Source organism: Excalfactoria chinensis, chromosome 11 (genome assembly GCF_039878825.1).
Source record: "Excalfactoria chinensis isolate bCotChi1 chromosome 11, bCotChi1.hap2, whole genome shotgun sequence".
Taxonomy (NCBI): domain Eukaryota; kingdom Metazoa; phylum Chordata; class Aves; order Galliformes; family Phasianidae; genus Excalfactoria; species Excalfactoria chinensis.
The window spans coordinates 976,499-1,000,024 of NC_092835.1; the positions used below are offsets into that span (position 1 = coordinate 976,499).

Sequence of the window (23,526 nt, forward strand, 5' to 3'; positions counted from 1 at the left end):
CAGTGCTGTGCAGCAGCACAGGCGCAGTTAATGATTGATAACGCTGCTGCCTCGGCTCTGTGCTGCTGCCCAGCTGGAAGCAGCATGTTGCTGCTGCTGCTCCTGGTGCTGGGGCTGCCAGGTCCTGCTGTGTGCCCCAGGACTGAGCCCCTAAGCGGGGCCAGCAGCGAGCCTCTGTTCCGTGGTGCTGACCGCTATGACTTTGCCATTGTCGTCCACGCTGGCACTTCTGAGTGCTTCTGGCAGTTTGCACACCAGAGTGGCAATTTCTTCTTCAGCTTTGAGGTGAGTATGTGGGACAGTCCTGTGAAGTTGTGAGTGTGATGCTTCTGCCAGTGGGTTTGGGGGAATGGCTGTGCTGGGTTGGTTTCAATCAGCAGCTGTGTGGCCCTGTGGTGGGCAGTCCTCCTTGTTAGTCCCATGGTGAGCTGGATGTATGAGAGAAGCTTTTGCAGGATAACTGCCATATGCCAGTTGACCTCCAGCCCTGCTGTCCTTGGGGTGGAGGGGAACATCCTTGGTTGAGCCAGGGAATGGCTGCGGTAACTTCAATGGCTGCTCCTGAGGACTGAGCTTTTTATTGTTATTTAAGGCAGTTTCCTTTCTCATCAGCAATCCCATCCGTTAAACGCACACTGAAAGCCATGAGTGTGCTCAGAGTGAGGAGGTACAGGGTGCTCTGGCTGTGCTGGCCCTGTACCCAGAGGGAGCTCGCTGGGGCAAGCTCAGTGCTGCAGGAGTGCTGGGCTGGATTCCATGGCAGGACCTCAGCTTCCCTCTGAGCTATGGCTGGAAGGAGTATTGAAGGTCTCAGGTGCAGCCATATCAGTTTGTTCCTGTGCTTAGTCCCCTTCCCACGAGGGAAACCGGAGCCCTTTTATCTCCTGTTTACACTGCTGGCTGAAGGAGCTTGGGGGCACAGCTGCCACCACCTCATGCTTGGCAAAGCAGCCACACACTGCTCATGTGGGAACAGCCCCAGGATGTAGCACAAGCCCAGCTGGCCCCAAACATGCTCTTGCTCAGCCCCAAAGCCAGCAGACAGCTGGGAGCTGCTCTGCAGTTTTTTGGGCATGCTTTTGGAGCCTGCTCTCCCCTCCTGGGTCCTGACAGCAACCCAACACAGTCCCCTACCTCTCTGTGAGTGCCAGCAGCACCGTGGGCAAGGACAAAGAACTGAGAGATGATGCTTCTCAAGACTGTGGGTTTTGTTTTCCTTTTATGTGTAGCTGGCAGCGGCTTGAGGCATTTAATGCTTCAGGGTGCAGCCAGCACCCTCAGCTCCTGGTGACAGCCAAGCAGAGGGGACCTTGCTGGACTCCTTGCCTTCTGTTTTCCCAAGTGAAGAATCGGGCATGAAAGACCCATAGGTGATGCCTCCCTAGGGACAGGTGTCCCCTTTGGGCAGCGTCCCAGCCCTGCTCTTGGGTGTCTCCCCCCTCCAGGTGCAGAGGGCGACAGGCATGGCCAACAGCAGGTACATCCTGGCCACAGCAAGAGACCCCAATGGCTTCCAGCTCGGCGCCTCCCAGGACGTGCGAGGACAGATCAACTTCCTGACCAAGGAGACAGGTCCCTGCTGCCTGTGTCCCCTGGGGCTGGGTGGGCTCTGTGGGGTGTGCACTCCCCACAGTGCTGGTGTGTGTTGTGTGGTCGTGGTGCCCTCCCTGCCTGCACACATCAGCACTAAGTGCTGGAAGCAGCGCTGTCTTGAAACAGCTTAGGGAACAAAAACCTCCACTTCTCTCTGCAGGTTTCTACCAGCTGTGCCTGGACAATGGGCAAAATCACTTTGGCTTTGTGCAGGTGTATCTCAACTTTGGTGTCTACTACGATGGTTTCAACATGGAAAAGGAGCAGCCAAAAGAGAGGAAACAGTTGAATGACACACTAGATGCCATTGGGGTAAGTGCTGCTCCTGCCACAGAGTGCTTCAAAGCAGGACATGGCTCGGGCAGGTGCAAAAATAGGCCAGAACTGAATGCAACAGCACTGGCCTCCAGCAGCACCTCATGGCAGGGATGGGCAAGTTCTTCCTGAGGGACTAAAGAAGGGCATTTGTCACTGCTTGATGTGCTGCTGCCTAACTTGGTGTTGAACCAAGCTGGTGGCTCAATGTGTGTTCCTGCAGGGGCTCTGCCAGCTCCTCAGCAGCGCAGTCTGCCCGAGCGTGGCTGGTAAGCACCTCTCCCTCCTGTGGGGTTGTGTCTGCAGGACAGCATTCAGAAACTGCAGATCCACATCTTCCACATGTGGAGGTTCTACAACTTCGCCCGGATGAGGAAAGGGGCAGACTCCTTCCTCCTCGAGTCCAACTACCACTACGTCAACTGGTGGTCCATGGCTCAGAGCTGCGTCATCGTCCTCTCTGGGGTCCTGCAGCTTTACTTCTTGAAGCGTCTCTTCAACGTGCAGAGCTCTGGGAAGCCGAGGTGCTGACAGCTCCCTGACACAGCACAGCCCACAGGAGCACCCACCTGCAGCAGTGACTGAAGGGCTTGCCGGCACCTCCCCATCAGCCCCTCTGTTTCCCAGAGCTGAAGAGAAAGCCCAGGTCCCGCTCTGGAGAGGAGGTGGCATGGTGTAGCTGGAAGCAAAGCTTGCTCACCTCCCACCTTTAATTGAAATCACCTCTAGGAAGAAAAGAACAAAACCTCAACTTTGTGCTAGTGTGTCTTATCCAGCTTTTAGTGCTTCAACCTGCCCCTGTTGGCTAGAACCCTACTTTGTGAAGTGGTGGCAGCCATCCCCTCTTGTGCCTGCCTGGATGCTATGATGGCAGCCTTGAAGGCAGCTACCTGCTGTGCTCCTGCCTCCCTCCTGTGTATTGCTGCCTGCTGCACCAAGCCCAGGCACCCAAATCTGCAGCCAGGACTCAGGACTGACACCCCAAGTTGTTGCACGAGACAAGAGGCAGTTAGGAAAAAAGAACAGGCTTTATGCAACCACAACAGCAGGGCTGCTGCCTCTTTGTGCTCACAGTGGCTGGCAGAGGCTGCTCCCTGCTTGGGGTGTGCTCCCCATGGCTCTGTGTGCTGCTACCACGTATGATGCAGGACAAGTCCATTCTGCCCAGGAACGCTTGTGGCTCCTGAGTGTTTGCGCTGCCCTATGTCAGAGTGTCCTCACTGCGCACGTACTCCCCGACATCCGCCTGGTGAAACACCACGATGGCCATGGGATCCACCTTCCTGCAGTCCTGGGTGGATTTTGCAGCTACTCCAAATCCCTGGGAAAAAAGAAGTGGGATGAGGGAATGTTTTGCAGCCCGGCACCTGTGCCCTTAGGATGGGAAGTGTGGGGAGGCCACTCACCAGTGGTATGTCAGCCATGGAGTACACCACCACCCCCTGGTACTGTGCTGTGTTCTCTGTGATGCGGCCCAGGCCAGACTTGAGCACGTGGTTGCCGTAGAGGAAGGACTGCTCCGAGCCTGGCTTCACCCACACCTTGTACTAAGAGTAGGAGTAGGTGAGCCACCAAAAGGGTGGCACTGGGGACAACCAGGTGTTGAGGGGGTAGAGGGGGAGGCACATCCTACCTTGGCATAGGGTGCAAGGAAGTCCAGGGCAGTGACATTGAGCCGGAACTTGTGTGTCTTGGTGAACTTGCCAAAGCAGGTGCCCAGCGCCACCAGGCTGTCCCGCGGGATGCTCACAGCACACTTCAGCAGCTTCTCACTGTGGGGAGATGGCGATGGAGCAGCTGCAGGCTGAGGGGGCTGCGTGGGCTCAGCTTGTGCCCCACAGCCACACCAAGCACAGCTCACCTCACATAGTAGACACGGTCCCGGTGCAGGCGGAAGCAGTAGGTGCCGTCAGGCCGGTCCACCAGCAGCTGGATGTTCTCGCCGATGCTGCAGGGAAAAACTACATCAGACCCATCCCTGGTGCTCCCCCAGTGCCCTCCAGTCTTCTTTGCTCCTCCCGGTCCATTGGTCTCTTTCAAACCTCGTGAGGTTCATCGAGGCCAAATGCAGGGTATTAATTAGGGCAATCCCAGATAGATACGCAGACTGGGGAAAAAAACTGTGTAGAAAGCAGCCCTGCTTAGAAGGAGCTGGGGGTCCTGGCAGAGGAACCGCTTAATAGGAGCCAGCAGCCTGGAAAACAACAGTATGCTGGGCTGCATCTACAGCCCAAGATGGGCGACAAGGGGCAGGAAGGGGATTGTCCCCATCAGCTCTGCCCTCATGAGGGTCCATCACGGCGTCCCGGAGCCCCCAGCAGATGCTGAGCTTTGGGAGGGGGTTCAGAGGCTGCAACGCTGCTCTAATGGAGGAAGGCTGAGGGGTGTTGAGGCAAGAAGGCTGCGGGCTGAGCTCGCAGTGCCGTGCAGGACCGGAGCACAGCTGATAAATGGGAGCAGAGGAGCTCGGTACGTGGTCTGACGGTGCGGGGCAATAGGGGGCGGCTTTAAGGGGCAATAGGGGCGGCTTTAAGGGGCAATAGGGGCGGCTTTAAGGCACACGGGGAGGTTGCGGTCACGCTGTGACACCCCGCGCCGCACTCGGTGTCCACCCCCGGAGCTGCCCGTGGCCGCGGGTCCGGCCCCCCGAGCTGAGGGTCACGCGGCGGCAGGAGGAGCGGAACGGCGCGCGATGCCCGGCAGCTTTAGCGGCGCCACGGCTGCTCGTGTCCGCCCTGCGCTCCGTCCTCCGCCCCCCCCATCCCCCCCATCCCCGCCGCCCCCCGCTCCCCGCTCACTATCTGCCCAGCTTCTCGAACACCGCCCGCGTCTCCAGCTCCGTCAGCGGCCGCATCGCCCCGCGCAGAACACGCCGCCGCGCCGGAAACGGAAGTGGCGGTACCCGCGCCGGAAGTTTATACGCCGGGGCCGGAAGCGGCGTGTCTCCGTGCCGTCGGGGCGTCATGGCGGCGGAGGAGGAGCGGCTGCTCGCCTGGCTGCGCGGCCCGGCGGCGGCGGGATCCGGCGGCGCTGAGCTCGCCGCGTACGTGGCGGAGTTGGCGGCGCTGGGGCTGGCGGAGCTGGGCCGGGAACCGGCGCGGTTGGCGGCGGAGCGGGAGCGGGTCGGGGCCGAGACGCGGCGCTTGGCCTTCGAGCATTACCGGGCCTTCATTCGGTCCGCGGAGTGCACCGGGAGCGCCGGGCGCGGCTTCGGCGGCATCGAGAGTCGGTTGAGCAGCGTGATGGAGAGACTGCCGGCACTGCAGGATGCGTGTCGGTGAGTGCGGATAGAGCCGGGAATAGAGATGGGATGGAACCGGGATGGAGCTGTGGATAGAGCCGGGGAGGCGCGGGACGGGATGGCGGTGGGTGATGCTGTGGGCGGTGGATCCCTGCGACCGGATCCGATGTTGAGACCCGGGCCGGCAGCAGAGCAGCTGAGGAGCTCCCCGGGTCTGCCCCTCTGCCCGCTCTGTGCCGAGCCTTCCTGGCCCCGCAGGAACTTCATGCGTGATGCCGAGGCCATCGCCTGCAGCCGGCGGATGAACAGCCTGACCCTGAACCGGCACACGGAGATCCTGGAGATCCTGGAGATCCCGCAGCTCATGGACACCTGCGTGCGGAACCGCTACTACGAGGAGGCGCTGGAGCTGGCGGCCTACGTGCGCCGGCTGGAGAAGAAGTACAGCAGCATCCCCGTCATCCAGGTAGGGCCGCGCTGCCCCAGCCGCACAGCTGTCCCACAGCCATAGAATCACTGAGGCTGGACAAGACCTGTGATCGCCAAGTCCAGCTGCCAACCCATCCCCACCGTGCTCACTGAGACCCAAATGCCACAGCTCCGTATTTCTTGATGCGTGGGGCGTTGTGACCAGAGACCCGGCACTTGGTCTTGCTGAGGCTCACGCGGTTGTTCTCAGCCCGCTGATCCCACCATTGGGGCTCTCTCCTCACAGGGAATTGTGGCCGAGGTGCGGCAGTCCACCCAGCTGATGCTGAACGAGCTCATCCAGCAGCTCCGCACCAACATCCCTCTGCCCACCTGCCTGCGGGTCATCGGCTATCTGCGGCGCATGGACGTCTTCACGGAGGCCGAGCTGCGCATCAAGTTCCTGCAGGCGCGGGACGCCTGGCTGCGCTCCATCCAGGCCTCCATCCCTGAGGATGACCCCTACTTCCACCTCACCAAGACAGTGGAGGCCTGCCGTGTCCATCTCTTTGACATCATCACACAGTACCGTGCCATCTTCTCTGATGAGGAGCCGCTCCTGGCCCCCGAGCAGCCCTCCCTCAACGAGGGGGCCATCTTCCACGGTTGGGTGTTGCAGAAGGTCTCTGAGTTCCTGCAGGTGCTGGAGCGTGACCTGCAGCGAGGGGTGGGCGGCCGCTTGGACTCGCTGCTGGGGCAGTGCATGTACTTTGGCCTCTCCTTTAGCAGGGTGGGGGCTGATTTCCGTGGGCAGCTGGCCCCCATCTTCCAGCGTGTCGCTGCCACCACCTTCAGCAAGGCAGTGGAGGAGGCGGTGGAGAAGTTCCAGGAGGAGATGAATTCCTACACGCTCATCTCTGCCCCGGCCGTGCTGGGCAGTGCCGCAGCAGTGCCCGTACCCTCAGCCCAGCCAGGGACACTGCAGCCCCCCATGGTGCTGCTGGACTTTCCACCCCTTGCCTGCTTCCTCAATGGTCTCCTTGTCGCCTTCAATGACCTGCGGCTCTGCTGCCCCATCGCTCTGGCCCAGGATGTGGCTGCCTGCCTGAAGGATGCCCTTGGCAAGGTGAGGTGCTGGGGCTGCATCTACGCTCCTGCTTTGTGGTGGTGAAACAGAGCGGCTGCAAATGAGGATGGTCTCTGTGCCCGAAATGCTGCCTTGGGCCCGATGCTATGAAAGGGAAGTGGCTGTTTCACACGTCAGGTTCTCCAGGTGCTTGGCTTTGCCTGGGGATTGTGATCTGGGAATGAATGATTCTGTTCTCCGCTCCAGGTGACCAAAATCATCCTGGCCTTCCACCGGGCAGAGGAGGCGGCATTCAGCGGGCGTGAGCAGGAGCTCTTTGTCCAGTTCTGCACAGCGTTCCTGGAGGATCTGCTTCCTTACCTGAACCGCTGCCTCCAGGTTCTCTTCCCCCCGGCTCAGCTCGCGCAGGCCCTGGGTAAGGCTGCTGTGGGAGGAATAAAGCGGGAGATGCTGTTGTCACCACGGGACGCGGTGTTGGTGGCACTGTGCTGGTTGTGCCCACCCCTCTCTCTGTGTCCTGTAGGGATCCCCCCGGCCCAGCTGCAGCGCTACGGCCACCTGGGCTGCGTTGATGTGGATGCTGTCAGGGAGCTGCTGGTCCCTGTCCTGCCAGCACAGGAGGCAGCGCTGCCGCCCGGTGAGGAAGAGCTGTCCCCGCAGAGCCCCGCGCTCACACTGCATCCCCCGCAGCCAGAGGGAACCGGGCCAGGGGAGCCCCCGCCAGAGCAGGGCCCAGAGGAGCCCGCGGACCCCGCAGCGGGGGCTGTGCTGCTGGATGGGAGCGGGCCCGGAGGGGAACGGCCTGAACTGTGACCTGGGGGCTTCCGAGAGGGGACGGCCGTGCCGCGGGTGGGCGCGCTTGTTCTGCGGGCACGGGGGTCCCCGCGCGTCCCCTCGGCGGGAGCGGGCCGGGCCCGCAGCAATAAAGCTGTGCCGCCCGGTGACTGTCACTGGAAGCCGCGGAGCCGTCGCCGTTTCTCCTCCCCGCCGGCAGGGGGCGCTCCGTCGCCGCCCTCCCCGCCCCCGGTTCTTCTCTAGCCGCGCCGCCTCGCGTCCCCCGTCATGGCGGCGGTGCTGTGCCGGCGGCTGCGGCCGGGCCGGGCTCCGGGTCAGACCCGCGGCTGCGGGGCCGAGGCGGGGTCGGGCTGGGCGGCGTTTCGGGAGCGCTCCTACTGGCAGGCGCTGCGGCGGCGGCTGCGGGGCCCTCCCAGGCCGCCCTTCTCCGAGCCGTGCCAGGTGGGCGCCCCGGTGCTGCGCGCCGCCGCCGCCGCCGTCGACCCGGAGCGGTTGGGCGGCCCCGAGCTGCGGGCGCTGGCGGCGGCGCTGGCGGCGGGGCTCCGTGCGGGGCCGTGCCTGGGGCTGAGCGCCCCGCAGCTGGGCGTGCCCCTCCGCGTCTTCGCCGCCGCGCTGCCGGCCGAGCGCTGCCGGTTGTACCCCGCCCCGCTGCGCCGCGCGCACCGCATCCAGCCCTTCCCGCTGCGCGTCCTCGTCAACCCCGAGCTGCGCGTGCTGGACGCCCGCCTGGTCACCGCGCCCGAGGGCTGCGCCAGCATCCGCGGCTTCTCCGCCTGCGTCCCGCGGCACTGGGCCGTGCGCGTCTCCGGTACGGCCAAGGACCCTCCCCCCCCCCCCCGCCCCTCTTTCCGTCCCCGCGGTGCCGCTCCGGCCCCACCCGCTCCGTTCCGCCGTAGGTGTGGATGAGAACGGGGAGCCGGTCAGCTGGGAGGCGACCGGCTGGGCCGCCCGCGTCGTGCAGCACGAGATGGACCACCTGGACGGCGTGCTCTTCATCGACCGCATGGACAGCCGCACCTTCGCCAACACCGCCTGGAGTCAGCTCCTCGACTGAGCGCGGACCGAACCCCGTCAGCGGTACGGCACTACGGTACTGCGGAACTACGGCACTACGGCTCCCACCTGCCCCTCGGAGCTTCTTTTCTGTCCGGGAAAGGGGGCTGTGCAGGCGGGGGCTGCCCGTTTGTCCTGTAGCACCGCGGGAGGGGCTGGGAGCTGCTGGGCCTGGGGAGAAACGAGGAGGGACCCAGAGCCCAGAGGCCCCTCTAGAACGTGCTCCTTGTGGGGCAGAAGGCTGCTCAGTGCTCAGTGCCTTGGAGCAAACAAAGGGCTGCGGAGGGGGGGCAGGGGGTATCCCTAACGCTGTGCCCCTGCACAGTCCCAAAGCCTTGCTGTGGAGCAGCAGTGCCGTGGAGTGGCTGGGCAATGGGTGAAGCTTTCAGATTGTTTTTATTTTCATATAAACAAGACAGAACCCAAAGCAGCATTAATTTAAAAAATAAAAAAAAGAAAAGAGCAGGAAGAAGAGTGTGGAGCAGAGGAGCACCGGGGCACCTCCGTTAATGTCGGCCCTGCCAGGGCAGCATGCCCCCGTCCCTGCCTGGTGCTGACGTGTGATGGGTTGGGTTGTGAGCTGCAGATGAACCTGTTTGGCACGGCCGCCTTCCTGGGAGCAGCGGGGCCCCACCATCCACCGCGGCCCTTAACCTTCCTGCCCAAAGTCCTCTGTGAACTTCTTCACCTTCAGGAGGTCCTCAGTGTTCACGGTGGGGCGGGTGGTGGCCAGGGAGCACAGCATGTCCGACTGCAATACAGAGCAGGTGGCAGCTCAGATGTGGAGACTGGGGGGATGGCAGCATGAAGGGGACATGCTCATCCCTACGGTGATACCACTGGGCAGCAGCTTCCCCCAGGGGGGCTTGGGAGGACTCCGGCACCCAGCTGCCATGTGCCTGCACCAGGCCCTGAGGCAGGTGGTAGCTCTGGATGAGGCAGGGGAACCAGTTGGGCTGGGGTGGCAGCATTGCTGTGCTGGGGATGGGCCCAAACGCAGCAGGATCTGCCTACTGTTGGCAGCCCCACTCACCATGCAGACGATGGGCTCCATCAGCTTGTCACTGGGCACCTCCATCCAGCTCATCTCGGTGGCACCCACGTCCCCAGGCGAGCACGGCGTCAGGAGGTCATCCACCAGAAGGTTGGGGTTGGTGCGGGAGGGGCCGCGGACCTGGCGTGAGGCAGGCAGTGCTGCAACACGGCCTCAGTGCCCCCCTCCAGCAGCACAGCTCCTGGCACCCAACTCACCTTCTTGAAGTGCGTAGCTGACTGCACCTTGCGGACAGGCTGCATCAGGGCATCCCGCACAATGATGCTGATGTCAGCCCCGGAGTAGCCGTCTGTCTTCCGTGCCAGCTCGTGGATGTCAGCCTCTGTCAGAGAGTGTGGGGTGTTGCCCAGGTGCAGTTTGAACATCTGGGCCCGGGCTGCCTCCTCAGGTAGTGGGATGTAAATACGCTTCTCAAACCTGAGTGTGGCACAGGTGGCCATGGGTGAGCGGCTGTGTTCAACAGCAGGCTGACCCCGCGCTGCCAGGTCTCACAGCCATATTCAGTGCAGTGCAGGGCTGTGCTTTGGGGCACTGCAGAGGGATCGTGTCCTGCTTACCTCCTCCTGATGGCCGAGTCCAGCACCCAGGGGATGTTGGTGGCACCGAGCACCAGGATCCCGTCACTGCTGTTGCCCACACCTGTGCAGAGAAACAGCAGGGACTTGAGAGCCATCCCCAAAGGGGATCGCTGCTTCACCCATACCCACCCCATCACCCCGTGTTCCCTACCCAAAGGTTTTGCACGCCTTGGGCAGCTCATCCGGCCAGGGGAAGCCCCACTCACCCTGCATCTGCACCAGGAACTCGGTCTTGATGCGCCGGGCCCCCTCGCTCTCATTCTCATTGCGGGAGCCGCACAGTGAGTCCACCTCATCGATGAAGATGATGGAAGGTTTGTGCTGCCTCGCCAGCTCAAAGAGGTTCTTCACCAGCCTGGGCACAAAGGCAAGGGGTGGGTGCTCCCACCCAGGGCCCCAGGCAAGGACCCACAGCTCCACTCTGCCACCCACTGCAGAAGGGCACGAGCCCTACACACCACCGCTTCCTCCCGCCCCTGCCTACCCTGGAGCCCTGTGCTGGCACCAAGGAAGGGAATGCGGTGTGCGGAGAGCAGCCACCCCCTGGGCAGCCATCCCTGGGCCAGCCCACAGCCCTGGTGACACCTTACTTCTCGCTCTCTCCCAGCCACTTTGACAGCAGGTCCGAGGATGACACGGAGAAAAAAGTGGAGTTGTTGGCCTCGGTGGCCACAGCCTTGGCCAAGTAGGACTTCCCAGTGCCAGGAGGCCCGAAGAGCAGGATCCCTCGCCAGGGCGTGCGCTTCCCTGCGACAGAGCCCAGTGTCAAAGCTTGTCCTGCACTGCACAAACTGGATCTGCACAGGGACCTCGGGCCAGAAGGGACGCACATCCCTTCTGCTCTGGGTCACCTCCCTGCACGCACACCTCCACCACAGCTGCCACCCCTGGTGGGACATGAGGCCCCTCTCCACGGCCAAGCGGCAGTCTTGGAGCTGCCACGACCCTCACCAGTAAACAAGTGTGGGAACTTGATGGGCAGGATCACGGCTTCCTTCAGGGCCTCCTTGGCTCCCTCCAGGCCAGCCACATCGCTCCACCGCACGTTGGGCTTCTCCATCATGATGGCACCTGCGGGGCAGAGATGAGAGCTGGAGCCCACAGCTCTGCCCCCAAACCCCCCCCCCAGCCGTGCTGACCCCACGACACACAGCACAACCCCGGCCACGAATCCCAGCAGTGCCCCCTCGGCACCATTCTCTGCCCTGCAGCCGAGCACAGCGCTGCGCCACCGCTCACCCATCAGCTGCTCCTGCAGCTTCTTCTTCTCCGGGTTCTCTCCCTCGCTGTCGCTGTCGCTCCTGGAGAGAGAAGGCGGGGATGCGATCGCAGCGGCCGTAGGACAGGCCCTGCCGGGAGGGGGGCATCCCGCACGCACCCCTTGGTGTCATTCTGCGCCTCCTTGACCGGCCTCTTGCCCTGCTTCTCCCTGCCGCGCAGATACTCCTTCAGCTTCTCGGCCCGGTCCAGGTACTGCTTGCACTTGCCGCGGATGCTCTCCTTGGCCTTGTCGCTGTGCGCCTCATCTGCTCGGACAGCCCCGCCCGTCACCGTTTGCCCCGCAGCCCCGCGCCCCCCGCGCCCCCCCCGCTCACATTTGATGGCGTGCAGGAAGTACTCCACGGCGTGCTGGTACAGCCGCAGCGCCTCCTCGTAGTTCTTGGCCTTGTCCTCCTCGGTGGCTTTGGTCACCAGGTCGATGGCTTTCTGCGGGGGGACGCGGCGCCCTGAGCCCGGCCCGGCCACACCGAGCGCGGCCCGCCCCGCCCCGCGGCCGTGTCCGCTCAGCCGGACGGGACGGGCCCTCCCGGCGCGGGGCGGTCGGAGGCCGTTGCCGGGCGGAGCGGTCGCGGTACCTGCAGGGTGGTCGTTGTCATCTCATCGCCCGGTAGCGGCCGCGGCTCGCGCGACCCGGCCCGGCGGCGGCGGCGGGGGCCCGCGGGACCGCCCCGACTGCGGCTGCGCGCGGCGGATACGGCGCCCCCTGGCGGTGGCCGCCGGGACGGCAGGAAATGGGCGGGGCTTCCGTTGGACGCGCCTGTGCTGCGTGTGCAAGGTGTGCGCACATGGACAAGTACACAGCGGTGTCCCTGTATGCACAATACATTACATACATGGTGCCCCAACAAAACAGCGCATACACAGCGCACGTGTGTATTGCTGCACGCACCTATGCAAAGGCAGCACAAACAGATGGCGTGTGTGCAGCATGTGTGTGTGTGTGTGTGTGTATGTGTGTGTGTGTATGTGTGTGTGTGTGTGTGTGCAGCACCCACATGCAGACCGCACAGCCCACCCTCACAGCACACAGCCCATGGCCGTGCAGCCCCCCGCACGGTGCCGATCACAAACCCCACGAGGCCAGTGTGTATAAATAGCGATTTACAAAGAGTACAAAAATAGAAGGGCTGTGCTGGGTGGGGACTTTGCACCCCCCGTCCCAGCCCGTGGGAAGCAGAAACGTTTGCAGAAGAGTTGGGCCGGGGCGCAGCGGGACCCCCAGCAGCACCATCCCCGTGCCGGGGGATAAGGAGGTAAAGTACAAAAAGCAAAAGTGCATTGATCTACGCGGCCCTCCCCGAAACCACGAGGCCCTCGGGGGTCCCGCCGTGCCCCCAGCCCAGGCAGGAACTGCGCTTGTTTGCAGACTCTGAGAGCTTGGGGGGCACCCGCCCTGTGATTGAGGCACGGCAGGGACTGAGCCCCCTGCCCATACCGGCATCACAGCGCCAGGCCCCACAGTCCCCCCGAGTGCCCACATTTTTAAGACGAGGCCCCCAGGGGGGACAAACGATGCCCAACACGGTCCCACCTGGGGGAGGAACACGCGGTGAAGCCCCCGGGGGGAGCAGCGGCCCCGCCACAAGGCACAGGTGGTGAGATCAGAGATGGCTTCTGGGGACGGGGGATAACGCTGAGCTCCCCCTGAGACACAGAAGAGGAGCCCCCACCCCAAGGCACCGAAGAGGCAGGCAGCGGAGGGGGCTCCATGTTTCCCCGGCTGCTTTGCGTTGTGGAGGCAGCCGGGGGGGGCAGGGCCGTCACCTACACCAGCAGCCCCATGCGGGTGACTTTGGCCGAGAGGAAGGTGTGCAGCACGAAGACGATGGGCTTGGGGCAGGAGTGCAGGTCCAGCGCCTGTGGAGGGAAAGGGAGAACGCTGTCACAGCGTGGGGGCAGCCCAAGTCCTAGGGCACATCGGGATAGGGGTCCCTCCTCACCAGTTCCCCCTCTGGGCCTCCAAAGTCCAGATAGAGGGTCCTGATGCCATCGTCTGCTGACAGCTTCAGCTTTTCGTAGGGGTAGCGGTACAGGACGCTGCCGCCCGCCTCATCGCGGCAGATGGTGAAGCCGCCCTCGTAGTGAATGCAGAGCTTCACCTCCTGGCCGCCCAGCGTGCAGCCTGCAGGAACAGGCACGGCTTTGGTTCTGCCCCCAGTACCTGGCTGCAGTCACCCCAGACACCCCAAAACTCCCCCAAGCAGTGGAGGAGGCAGAGATGCCATCATGCAGCACACCACCATCACCCCGGGGACTCCCTGTCCCACGGGCAGAGCCCCGGTGCTGCTGCGCACTCACCCACGGACACCTCCTTGATGAGCTCAGCAGCAGCGTGGCAGCCCTGCACCAGCACCCGCGTCCAGCAGGACAGGTCACGGTGCGTCTCCACGCGGAAGACGTGCATCTCAATGCCCTGCCGTGAGCCCGTCCGCGTGGCGAAGGTCAGCTCCGAGCCCAGCGAGGGCGAGCGGCGGCCTGAGCCTGAATGCACCAACCTGGGGACGGGAGGGGGATGTCGGTGCTGCATCCCATGTGTGGGGACGGCTCCTGCGGGAGTCCCCATCCCGGTACCTGGTGGCCACCAGCGGGTAGCTGTGGCACGGCGAGGCCCACGCATCGCGCGTCCAGGGCATGGCATCGTACAGCAGCAGATCTTTCTCCGTCACCGCCATCAGCACCGGCCGCCACTGCTGCCGCCCACCATCCAGCCGTGCCTGGCAGATAAGGAGCACGGTGACAGGGCAGCTCCAGCCACCACCTCCCCAGCATCACGGTGCCACCCAGGGATGGCATCCCCCGGTACACAGACCCGTACCTGCTCTGCCAGCCACGCGACATGCTTCACCTCCCGGCCCCCAGCAGTGCCACCCAGCGCGGCGTTGAGCTCCGCCAGCACCTGCGGCAGCAGCGCCGTGATGTTGGCATGCAGTGCTGTGAACCACGAGTGTGCGGTGGCCGTGTCCTTGCAGCGCAGGATCAGCGTGTTCCTGCTGTCCGGCGAGTGGAGCTCGATCAGCCTGTGGGGATACGGGGCGCTGGGACGGGGCCAGCCCGGCTGCAGGCGTGCTGCCAGCAGTGGGGCCGGGATGGGGGCACAGTGCAGCCCGGGCCACGTGCCAAGCGCTTCCCGAACGCCGCCGCCTGCTCACCGGTTCTCCAGGTCGGGCATGCTGAGGTTCCTCGCAGCAAAGCACATCTTCAGCGGGATGACCTTGCGGTCACGGGCGCCGTGGTGCTGCGGTGAGCCCGAGTCCTCGCTGCCGCTCAGGCTGGGTGACTGCGGGGCAGCCCCTTCCCAGGGCAGGTCTGACACCAGCGACGGCTTCTTCATGTAGGGCGTTACCTCCCGCATGAACTTCACTGCGGACACGGGGGGTTGCCGTTAGGGATGGGGGAAGAGGGGCCACGCAGGGCCGCACCAGCGCTGACCCCTGCCGGGAGCCAAAGGCTCACGGGGCCCACCCCGCTACCATCGGGATGTGGGGATCGGAAGGGCTCGGCGGTGCGGCACAATGGTGCGGGCGGGAGGTCAGCCTGCAGCCCATCCTGCAGCCCATCCTGCCCACCCTGCCGCACGCTGCGGCCAAGTTTCCAGTGCCGCAGGCGATCACAGCCCCAGGATGGTGCCTGCAGCCAGGACGTCCCGGCCCCGCGCTCCTCTCCAGGCTGGGAGGAAGGAAGGACGCATCACTCCGGGTCCCCGCGGACCATCCCTCCCCAAACACATGGTAGGCGCCAGGAAGCCAAAATCCTTCGCTCGCTGAGTGCCGTCCCGTCACCACGCCGCTCCCCGCTGTCACGTTCAGGGACAGCCAACACAATGCGTTCCAGATGCTGGGAGCGCTGCGTGCCAGAGCACAGAGCAGGGGGTGACGCCGAGCAGCGGGCGGGCGGCCCAGCCAGAGAGCGGAGCCCCTCAGCAGGGAGGGAACAGCCGCAGGGCAGCAGGGAATTAGAGTGAAAAAAAGCAGCAAGTAAGCGGTAATCTGCTGTGAACCAGCTGTGAAGCGCAGCTCCCCGCAGGCGGGGAGACGGCCAGAGGCAGCGGAGGGAGCTCCGCGGGGCGCCCGGCGGTGCTGCTGAGCCGACACGCAGCTGGAGGGGATGCGCTGCCCTTGCTGCGGGCACCAGGAGATAATATTAGCTCCCGCCGCGCTTATCCCCGGATTACTCCTTCCCCACGCACCTCTAATCCCCACGGGCAGGGCAGCGCCTGGGGTGGATGGCTGTGGACAGGGACTCCGCCGGCGGCAGCCCCTGAGGCGGCTCACAGCTGGCAGCCAGATGTTGGCAGCCTGCAGCTGAGGCTGGGGATGGAGAGCAGAGCGCTGGGGCTGCTGCTCCCTGCCCAGGAGTGAGTCAGTGAGCCCTCTGTGCTCTGAGCCGGGCTGCTGGCAACGAGCAGCAGAGACAACCACATCCCTGAAACCCCCAGGGCAGGCTTCTGAGCCCAAAGCGGGAGCTGCTGGACACACGCTTCATGCCCCCCTCCCATGTTTTGCACAAGGCACCCCGCAGTCCTTGGGGAACCCGTGCAGCACCAGATGTGCAACCACAGTGTTCCAAATGCTTGGGTGGGTGGTGTTGGTGCAGTCAACCTGGTGATTTTCCTGCCCTTGCTGTGGCCAAGGCGGTGCAGACACTGCTGGGCTGTACAACCGTGGCCACCGCAGGAAATACAGCCCAGCACCGGGCCACAGGCAGCAGCAGAGCCAGAACACAGCTGGGAGATGCTGCTGGAGGCAGCGCTCCAGGCAGGGCGCAGGCATGGAGCTGCCGTAGCAGTGTGGTGCAGCACAGGGGGCAGCGGCACATGCAGCTTCACCAGCTGAGCTCAGTCCCAGCACGGCTGTCACGGCACAGCACGCCTACACGCTCACCACAAAGGAAACCCGGCACTGCTGCACCCTCACAGCTCACTGCAGGAAGGCTGCTGCACCCTGGGCTCACCCACAGGGCTCTCACCACAGCCCAGACCCCCATTCGCAGCCCAACATTACCAGCCCCCTCCCAAAAGCACCGGAGTGCTTTCCCCACCCCTACGTGCGGATTTCCTCTCACAGACCTCCTTCCTCTTTCCCAACTCCCTGCCCGGCGCAGAGAGGTCCCTGCGGGCCCAGAGCTCAGCTCCCAGCTCCCACCCAGGACGGGGCAGGGGTCTGTTCCGCTGTGGTGATGGCGCCCAGCACAACTGCCTGCAAGTGGAGCCCAGGGCTGTGGAGCAGGCACGGGGCTCGGTGTCAGTGCTCCTGGCACTGCGGCCCCCAGCCGGCTGGGGCACCCAACCCACATCCGCGGGGCGCTGCCGGCTGCCTCTCGTGCTCTTCCCAGCCCCAAACACGTTCGTCTCCTCCTCGTCCCCCGGTGCCCCGGAGCCAGCGGGGGCAGCTGAGCCACACAAATCCGCACACGCCCTCGCACCGGCACGCGGCCCCGCTGGCCATCAGGATGGGACGCGGGGGTGGCACCGCGCTGACACCGGTGGCACCAGCAGCGCCGCACCGGCAGGTCCCGCCCCGACTTGCCGGGAACAGGTCGGGCAGGAGCCGGCGCTCCGCGGGCACCGAGCCCCGTGCAGAGCATCAGGGCGGGCACCGCGGGGAGCGCCGCCGGTCCCGGGACACCGCTGCCAACCCCAGGGGCACGGCAGCAGGGAGCGGGCTGCGACGCGGCCGTCCCCGTCCCCCGCCGGGAGGAGGGCAGCGCGGGGCGGGGAGCGGGGCCGGGGAAGGGGGGGCGGGGGGGGCGCGGGGTCGGTACCTTCCAGGATCACCTCCCTCCCGGCGCGTTTCAGCGCCTGCACGGCCTGGTCGTGGGTGGCGTCGCGAAGGTCCACGCCGTTCACCGCCAGGATGGCATCGCCCAGCCGCAACGCGCCGCTCCGCTCCGCCGCCAGCCCCGGGAAGATGCGGGAGATGAGCACGGGCATGCGGTTCTCGCGGCCGCCCTTGATGCTGATGCCGAGCCCGCCCGCCTCCGCCTTCACCACCCGCACCCTCCGCACGCAGCCGGGCACGGCCGCCTCCGCGCCGCCCCACTCGCCGCCGCCGTTGGCCACGCCGTTGAGCCCCGGGGTCGGTTCCGCGGGCTCGGCCGTGAGGCTCAGCGCCTCCCCGCTCAGCTCGGCCGCCACCCGCACCCAGCGCTCCCGCAGCAGCAGCTCCAGCAGCCCCGCCTTGGAGGCGCGCGTCCACACGGCCATGCCGCCGCCGCCGCGCCGCTCCGCCCCGCCCCGCAGCGGGCCCCGTCGCGAGGGCGCGCCCCCCGCCCGCATGGCGGGAGCCCATTGGCTGCGCGCGTCGCGAGGGGCGGGGCGGGGGCGGCTTCCCGCGTTCCGATTGGAGGGAGGGGGAGGCGGCGGCGGGACGACGCGGCGCGGGCGGGGGAGGCGGGGCTCCGCGCTCCGGGAAAGGACGAGGCGCGGGACCGCGGCGAGAGAACAGCGCGTTTATTGAGGCCAACGGCCGGGACTAAGTGCCGAACTTCTGCTGCTGCACGGGAGGAGGCAGCTGCGCCGCGATGTCCAGGGCGGGCCGCTCCACAGTCACCAGGCAGCGCCCGTCCAGAAGGTCCGCGAACAGCAGCGGCTGCGGGAACAACGGGGTGAGCACAACGCGGTGAGCACAACGGAGCACGGGAACCCGCACGGCCCCGCGGGTGGTGCTAAGGGCGCTCCCGGGATGAGATGCACGCAGCAGCACCACCGCCCACCTGGAACTTCTTGCAGATCTTGAAGGCGTGCAGCTGCCGGCGCCGGGCGGGCTCTGAGAGCTGCTTCAGGGTGTTCTGGTTCACCAGCATGGCTTTGTTGTCGGGCAGCGGCTGTGGGCACGGCTGGTGTTGGTGCTGCAGCTCGGGCACCAAGCCCTGCACACCCCCTGCAGTGCTGCACACCCCCCGCCCTCCCCTTAGTGCCAGCAGAGCAGCCCCTGCAGAGCACGCTCCAGCGGGGCCCTTTTCAGCTCACCAGGGACTTGTCGAGGACACACAGCATGTAGACGTCGTGCAGCAGGACCTGCGAGGCGTTCTTGGGGTTGAAGGCGATGTGGATGATGGGGGAGTCCCTCTCCAGCCACAGCCTGTGCAGCCCGCTGTTCTGCACCGCGCGGCTCCAGGCCGTGTACTGCTTCTCGGGGATGCTGAACTCAAATAGCTGCGGGGGGAAAAAGATGGGTCCCCATCATCAGCCCAATGCCGGCACACAGCCGGTCCAAAGCAGCACGGGGCTGCTGTGGGCACAGCTCCCACCTGCTGGTCCGAGTAGGAGATGAAAAGGTTGTTGGTGGTTGGGTGGATGGCGAGGGCTGTCACTGCGCAGCTGTAGGTGGGCACTGTGCAGTGGTGCTGAAAGGCAGAAGGACAACGCTGCCCCACATGCCCTCTGCCACCCACCAGGTCCTCCCCCAGTGCCCGGCTCCAGGGACACCACACGGGAACCCACACAGAGCCCTGCCTGTACCTTGAAGTGTTTCAGGTTGTAGATGTGCACCTCCCAGTCCCCGCTGACCGCAGCCAGCCAGTTCCCATCAGCGCTCGACGCCAGCAGGTAGACGGCTTCCCGGGTCCCTGAACAACACCACACACAAATGCTACACAGACACAAGAAACCCTTAAACCACTCCAAAGTGTCCCAGTCCGAACAACCTCAGCCATGTGCCCACAGGGCCCCAGGGCCTGCTCCCCACCTGCAGGCGGGCGCAGCGTGTGCAGGTGTTTGCAGCCCCCCGGTTCCAGCAGCTGCACCACATGGACAGAGCCTCTGTCGGAGGCGATGAAGAGCCTGCCTGAGTCGGAAGCACACTGCAGCTGGTAGGCTGGGAGCAGCAGCTTGGGCACACCGGGGACCTTGCAGTGGGAGAAGGCAACGCCGTTGGTCACGCTGCTGCTGAGCAGCCCCACTACTGCTGACCCACACACTGTGCCACCAACAGCCCCCCAGCTCCCTGTGAGCCCCCCCGGCCTCCACCTTCTTGACGCTGATGTTGTCGCCCTCATGCTGCACGTGGTAGAGGTGGAAGCGAGAGGCAGTGCTGTAGGCAATCCAGCTGCCGCAGGGTGAGACGCAGCTGCAGTAGATGTGCTCAGGACCCTGGGGATGTAGAGGCACTGAATGGGGTCTGCAGAACATCCTGGCACCTGCAGCTTGGCCATCAGAGGAAGCAGAGCTGCCAAGCACAGGTGCCAGCTCCAGTTCAGCCTTACCTTGCTCTTGAGCTGCAGGAGGTGCTCCGGCATGCGGCTCACGGGAAGGACCTCTCCATCCTTTCCTGGGATGACAACTAAGCATCAGCAACAACAGAAACCATACAGACCCCGATGAGAATGGCAGGGGACCCAGGAGGAGTGGTGCCAGACACCAGGATGGAACCAGACCCTTCCCCAGCCACCTGGAGGCTGAGCTCCCCAGGGCACCATCCAGCTCAGCGGGAAGAGTACATTGCCAGTAGCACCATGGCTGTGCACTGTATAACCCACTGTGCACTGTGTAACACAACCATAAGCAGAGTAGGGCTGCACCACTCCTCTGCTGCTCTGGCAGACTGCACCCCGTAGTCCTCCAGACACTGCCCTGGGGTTAAATACAGAGGTCTGTACCCAACAGCCACCCGCAGACGTACCGGTTTTATTAGTAGAGCCAAGTCTCCAGAGCTCCAGGTGCTGGGAGAACTGGAAGAGGAGGAGCCGGGCTTTCCTGGCACAGGAGACGAGGCGTCGCTGTGGGCAGAAATGGGCACGTTGTCATGGACCACAGCCTGGGAGAAACAGCCCGGGCTGCCGGGGAGAAACAGCTCAGGTTCTGTGGGATGAGAACCAGGAGAGGGAGCCGCAGCAGGACCAGCAGGACAGGCTCATCAACTCAATTCTACTCTCCATTTCACTGCATTACAGGAACCCGCAGGCATGCCAGGGCCAGTGGGGCAGGCAGGGCCTGGCTGCTCCCTCAGAGCTCACCTCGTGCCTCCAGGAGCCACCACAGGACCCTGCTTAGAGCCATACTCACGTGGGGAAGGGTGAACTTCCGCAGCACTGCATCATAGCTCTTCTTCTGCACCTTCTCCATGAGCGGGCGGATCACCAGCTGGGCGTCCAGGCCTGGAAACCAAGCAGAGCTCAGACAAGCAGCTATTGGAGGGGGGGACACCACCCACTGAGCTCCCCCTCACAGCCCGCACCTCCAGAGATGAGAGCTGTCGGGGTGTGCACCACAGCTCGCACGTCGTGGGTGTGATGTTGGAACGGCTTCGTCTTCACCCAGCGCTTCTCCTGGCTGCCTGCCTTCACTGGCAGCAGCTGGAGCTGGTAGGTGGACCCCGCCGAGGTGCCCACCATGATGCTGTCCTCTTTCTGGAGAAAGAGAGAGCTGTGGCTAACAGGGCACAGCGCTGGATACCACCTGGCTGCTGGCACTGCCATCCTGGCCCAGGGTCACCTCACCTCCGACACAGCCAGTGAGAGGGCAGCTGAGGTGTGGACAGTGTGGGAGTCCTGCAGCGTCCCTCGCTCCCAGTCCCAGAACTGCACTCTCCCAAACGAGTCCGAGCTGACGACGGTGCCGCTGGCCAGGAAGGCGATGCTCCACACCACGCACTCGCGCTTCTTGGACTTCGGCACATGATGGTTCACCATGATCCTCTGGGCGGTTCGGCCTGAGGTAGGGAAGGGCTGTTCAAGATGAGGAGCGGGATGACCTCAGGCTCCTCACTTCGTCCCTTCCCTGTGTCCTGTGCACCGCAGAACTCCCAGGCTGGGAGCTGTGACGGCGCTAAGCAGGCGTCCCAAAGCACAGACCTGGTGCTGCTGACAGTGCCCCGGCACAGGGGACACCCCGGGCTCCCCCTGGGAGCTGCTCCAAGGAGTGATGCCCCTTTCTGGGGCAGTTCATTACCTGAGTGGACATCAAGTACACGGATGAAGTCAATGGAACCAGCTGCCAGGTGGGTCCCCGAGGGGTGCCAGGAGAGGCACAGCACACGCCCTGTGGAGATGGAAGCCCCAGGTGTGTGCCGGGCACAGCAGCCTCTTGGTGACCAGGATGGCACAAGGAGCAGACAAGGGGACGGTCTCGCAAAGCCCCCCATGCTCACCTTTCTGTCGGTCCAGGTTCTTCTCAAACTGAACACCGCCAGGTACCACCTGGAAGAGCTTCACGGAGCCATCCTCACAGCCAACCTGGGGAAGGGGGGATAAGGATCAGCTCCTGGGGGCGGCAGCTCCTCTGCCATCGCCGGCCCCATTGCTGCTGCCGTCCTCATCCCCGCTGCTCACCGCCAGCCGTGTGCCGTCCCCATTGGCAGCCATGCTCCAGATGGGTCCCCCGCAGCCATCCACAGCGCGGGCCGGGCGCAGCCGCTCCAGGTCGTACTCGGTGATGTCCCCGCTCAGGCCAGCCCCAAAGAGCCGCTCCCCCGCTGCCCAGCACAGCGCTTCCACCGAGCGTGCCTGGTGCCCGGGGATGGCCTGGGGGAGAAGGACCCGTCACCACGGCCCGTCCTGCATCCCCACTGCCCCCAACCTGTGATCCCGATTCTCCGCTGGTTCTCCCCTGTCTCCCAACACGCCGGTTCCTCCCGAGTTCCCATTAACGCTCCGCGCTGGCTCTTCCCGGTAACCCCCGGTTCCCCGCTGTCATATGACCGGGTTCCCCCTCCATCCCCCCGGTTCATCCCCTCCGTTCAGCCCCACTTCCCGTCGCTCACCCTCCCGACTCTCCCTTTGTTTCCTCGCAGCCCCCATCCCGGTCCTTCCCCCCCCCCCATCTCGCAGCTCCGCTTCCCTCTCCCTCCTTCCCCCCCCCCCTCACCGCCACCACCCGGCCCGATCCTCCCGATCCTCCCGATCCTCCCCGCTTTCCCCGCTCCGTCCCCCCGGTTCCCGGCCTCCGCCCACCTTCTCCATGAAGTAATTGGCGGCGAAGTTGTACACCTCGACGGCGCCGTCGGTGCGGGCGAGCGCCAGGCGGCGGCCGTTGTTCCGGTAAGCCATGCAGCGCACGCCGGCGGGCACCAACCCGAAGAAGCGCACGCGGTGCACCTCGAACTCCCCCATCGCGGCTCCCGGCCCCGATCCGCCCCGCCGGGCCCCACGTGCAGCGCCGCGCTCCCGGAAGCGGAACCGACCCCCGGTGTCCGGAAGCGGAAGTACGGAGTAGAATCGGCGGGACGTTCGGTTGCGTGGGGCGGTGGGAGGGAGCGGAGCCCGGTCAGCTGCGGGGTGGGCACGGGCTGTGCGGCTCCGCTGGGACGTTCTGGGGCGCCCAGCGCGTGGGGAGGAATCGGGGCACGGCGGGGAAGCGCAGCGCGGTGTGCGGCTGAACGCGGCGGGGCTGCAGAACGTGGAGCGGGGGATGGGAACGTTGGGCTGAGCGGCCGCATCGGGACAGGACACACAACCGGGACAGGACACACAGCCGGGGTGGGACGGAGCGGGCCGGGCTCAGAGCAGGCGGGGGGTCCCGGCGCCACGCGGCAGCCCGAGGGCGCTTCTCATCCCGTCCCGTTGCAGTGGCGGCAGCTCCGCGGAGCGCACGCGATGGTGCAGCTCATCGTCTCCAGGTGAGTGAGAGCCCGGACCTGCCCCGCTCGGCCGCCCCGCGCTCAGTGCGTGACAGGCCGCTCCTCCCCCGGCAGTGCTGGTGCGGGCGGCCCGGAGCGCTGGGTGCTGCTGGAGCTGCAGGGAGAGCTGGAGCCGCGCGGTGGCGGTGCGCTGCCTGGCAGCCTGCTGGGAGACCTGCACTACACGAGGGAGGTGAGCCGCTCTCTGAGCCCGGGCTGCGGTGCCCACAGGGCTGCCCTGACCCCGCTCCTCCCACGCAGGGCATCCCCGTGCTCATCGTGGGCCACCACATCCTCTACGGGAAGGTGGTGCAGCTGGAGAAACCCTTTGCTGTCCTGATGAAGCAGGCAGCCGACCCTGCGGGGACGCGCTACACCGTTATTGCCCTCATCAAGACCAAGCTGCTCTTCAAAACGCGGCCCAAGCCCATCATCACCAACGTGCCCAAGAAGGTTTGAGGACACGGACCTGCTGCCACGGGAGCAATGCTGTTCCTGTGCCGTGACACTGCCGAGGACAGCAGGCATGAACTCATCACCTACCTTAGGCATGGTGCCTCCTGCAGGGC

At 65.0% G+C, this 23,526-nt stretch overlaps 7 protein-coding genes across 8 annotated transcripts; 3 read left to right on the forward strand and 4 right to left on the reverse strand.

The window, feature by feature from the left end:
* Positions 1-30: 30 nt before the first annotated feature.
* Positions 31-2,777, forward strand: TMED6 (transmembrane p24 trafficking protein 6). Its single transcript, XM_072346362.1, has 4 exons — positions 31-285; positions 1,446-1,572; positions 1,754-1,905; positions 2,215-2,777. The coding sequence occupies exons 1-4, from the start codon at positions 31-33 to the stop codon at positions 2,437-2,439; spliced, it is 759 nt and encodes a 252-aa protein (XP_072202463.1). The 3' UTR covers positions 2,440-2,777.
* A 147-nt stretch (positions 2,778-2,924) lies between these two features.
* On the reverse strand, positions 2,925-4,809 carry NIP7 (nucleolar pre-rRNA processing protein NIP7). Its single transcript, XM_072346363.1, has 5 exons — positions 4,707-4,809; positions 3,770-3,856; positions 3,542-3,680; positions 3,315-3,455; positions 2,925-3,229 (listed from the first exon to the last, which is right to left on the reverse strand). The coding sequence occupies exons 1-5, from the start codon at positions 4,760-4,762 to the stop codon at positions 3,110-3,112; spliced, it is 543 nt and encodes a 180-aa protein (XP_072202464.1). The 5' UTR covers positions 4,763-4,809; the 3' UTR covers positions 2,925-3,109.
* A 25-nt stretch (positions 4,810-4,834) lies between these two features.
* On the forward strand, positions 4,835-8,728 carry COG8 (component of oligomeric golgi complex 8). Of its 2 annotated transcripts, XM_072346365.1 has the most exons (5): positions 4,835-5,185; positions 5,408-5,615; positions 5,865-6,683; positions 6,891-7,059; positions 8,336-8,728. In XM_072346365.1, the coding sequence occupies exons 1-5, from the start codon at positions 4,872-4,874 to the stop codon at positions 8,491-8,493; spliced, it is 1,668 nt and encodes a 555-aa protein (XP_072202466.1). In that variant the 5' UTR covers positions 4,835-4,871; the 3' UTR covers positions 8,494-8,728. The 2 variants fall into 2 exon arrangements, with proteins under 2 accessions (XP_072202466.1, XP_072202465.1); XM_072346364.1 differs by lacking the exon at positions 8,336-8,728 and having other exon boundaries at positions 6,891-7,646.
* A 133-nt stretch (positions 8,729-8,861) lies between these two features.
* VPS4A (vacuolar protein sorting 4 homolog A) lies at positions 8,862-12,098 on the reverse strand. The gene is made up of 11 exons (XM_072346366.1): positions 11,981-12,098; positions 11,720-11,831; positions 11,503-11,650; positions 11,364-11,425; positions 11,076-11,195; positions 10,715-10,871; positions 10,331-10,479; positions 10,104-10,185; positions 9,744-9,963; positions 9,526-9,666; positions 8,862-9,243 (listed from the first exon to the last, which is right to left on the reverse strand). The coding sequence occupies exons 1-11, from the start codon at positions 11,999-12,001 to the stop codon at positions 9,142-9,144; spliced, it is 1,314 nt and encodes a 437-aa protein (XP_072202467.1). The 5' UTR covers positions 12,002-12,098; the 3' UTR covers positions 8,862-9,141.
* Positions 12,099-12,585: 487 nt separating this feature from the next.
* SNTB2 (syntrophin beta 2) lies at positions 12,586-17,639 on the reverse strand. The gene is made up of 7 exons (XM_072346449.1): positions 17,166-17,639; positions 14,555-14,765; positions 14,221-14,422; positions 13,977-14,119; positions 13,704-13,900; positions 13,346-13,527; positions 12,586-13,262 (listed from the first exon to the last, which is right to left on the reverse strand). Exons 1-7 carry the CDS (start codon positions 17,605-17,607, stop codon positions 13,170-13,172), a joined length of 1,470 nt encoding a protein of 489 aa, XP_072202550.1. The 5' UTR covers positions 17,608-17,639; the 3' UTR covers positions 12,586-13,169.
* Positions 17,640-17,836: 197 nt separating this feature from the next.
* UTP4 (UTP4 small subunit processome component) lies at positions 17,837-22,521 on the reverse strand. The gene is made up of 16 exons (XM_072346441.1): positions 22,293-22,521; positions 21,672-21,863; positions 21,491-21,575; positions 21,292-21,381; positions 20,841-21,052; positions 20,579-20,750; positions 20,407-20,498; positions 20,024-20,120; positions 19,608-19,672; positions 19,372-19,494; positions 19,091-19,250; positions 18,865-18,971; positions 18,654-18,749; positions 18,373-18,558; positions 18,117-18,227; positions 17,837-17,992 (listed from the first exon to the last, which is right to left on the reverse strand). Exons 1-16 carry the CDS (start codon positions 22,449-22,451, stop codon positions 17,876-17,878), a joined length of 2,064 nt encoding a protein of 687 aa, XP_072202542.1. The 5' UTR covers positions 22,452-22,521; the 3' UTR covers positions 17,837-17,875.
* Positions 22,522-22,629: 108 nt separating this feature from the next.
* On the forward strand, positions 22,630-23,499 carry CHTF8 (chromosome transmission fidelity factor 8). Its single transcript, XM_072346409.1, has 3 exons — positions 22,630-22,957; positions 23,033-23,150; positions 23,219-23,499. The coding sequence occupies exons 1-3, from the start codon at positions 22,935-22,937 to the stop codon at positions 23,414-23,416; spliced, it is 339 nt and encodes a 112-aa protein (XP_072202510.1). The 5' UTR covers positions 22,630-22,934; the 3' UTR covers positions 23,417-23,499.
* The last annotated feature ends 27 nt before the right edge of the window (positions 23,500-23,526 follow it).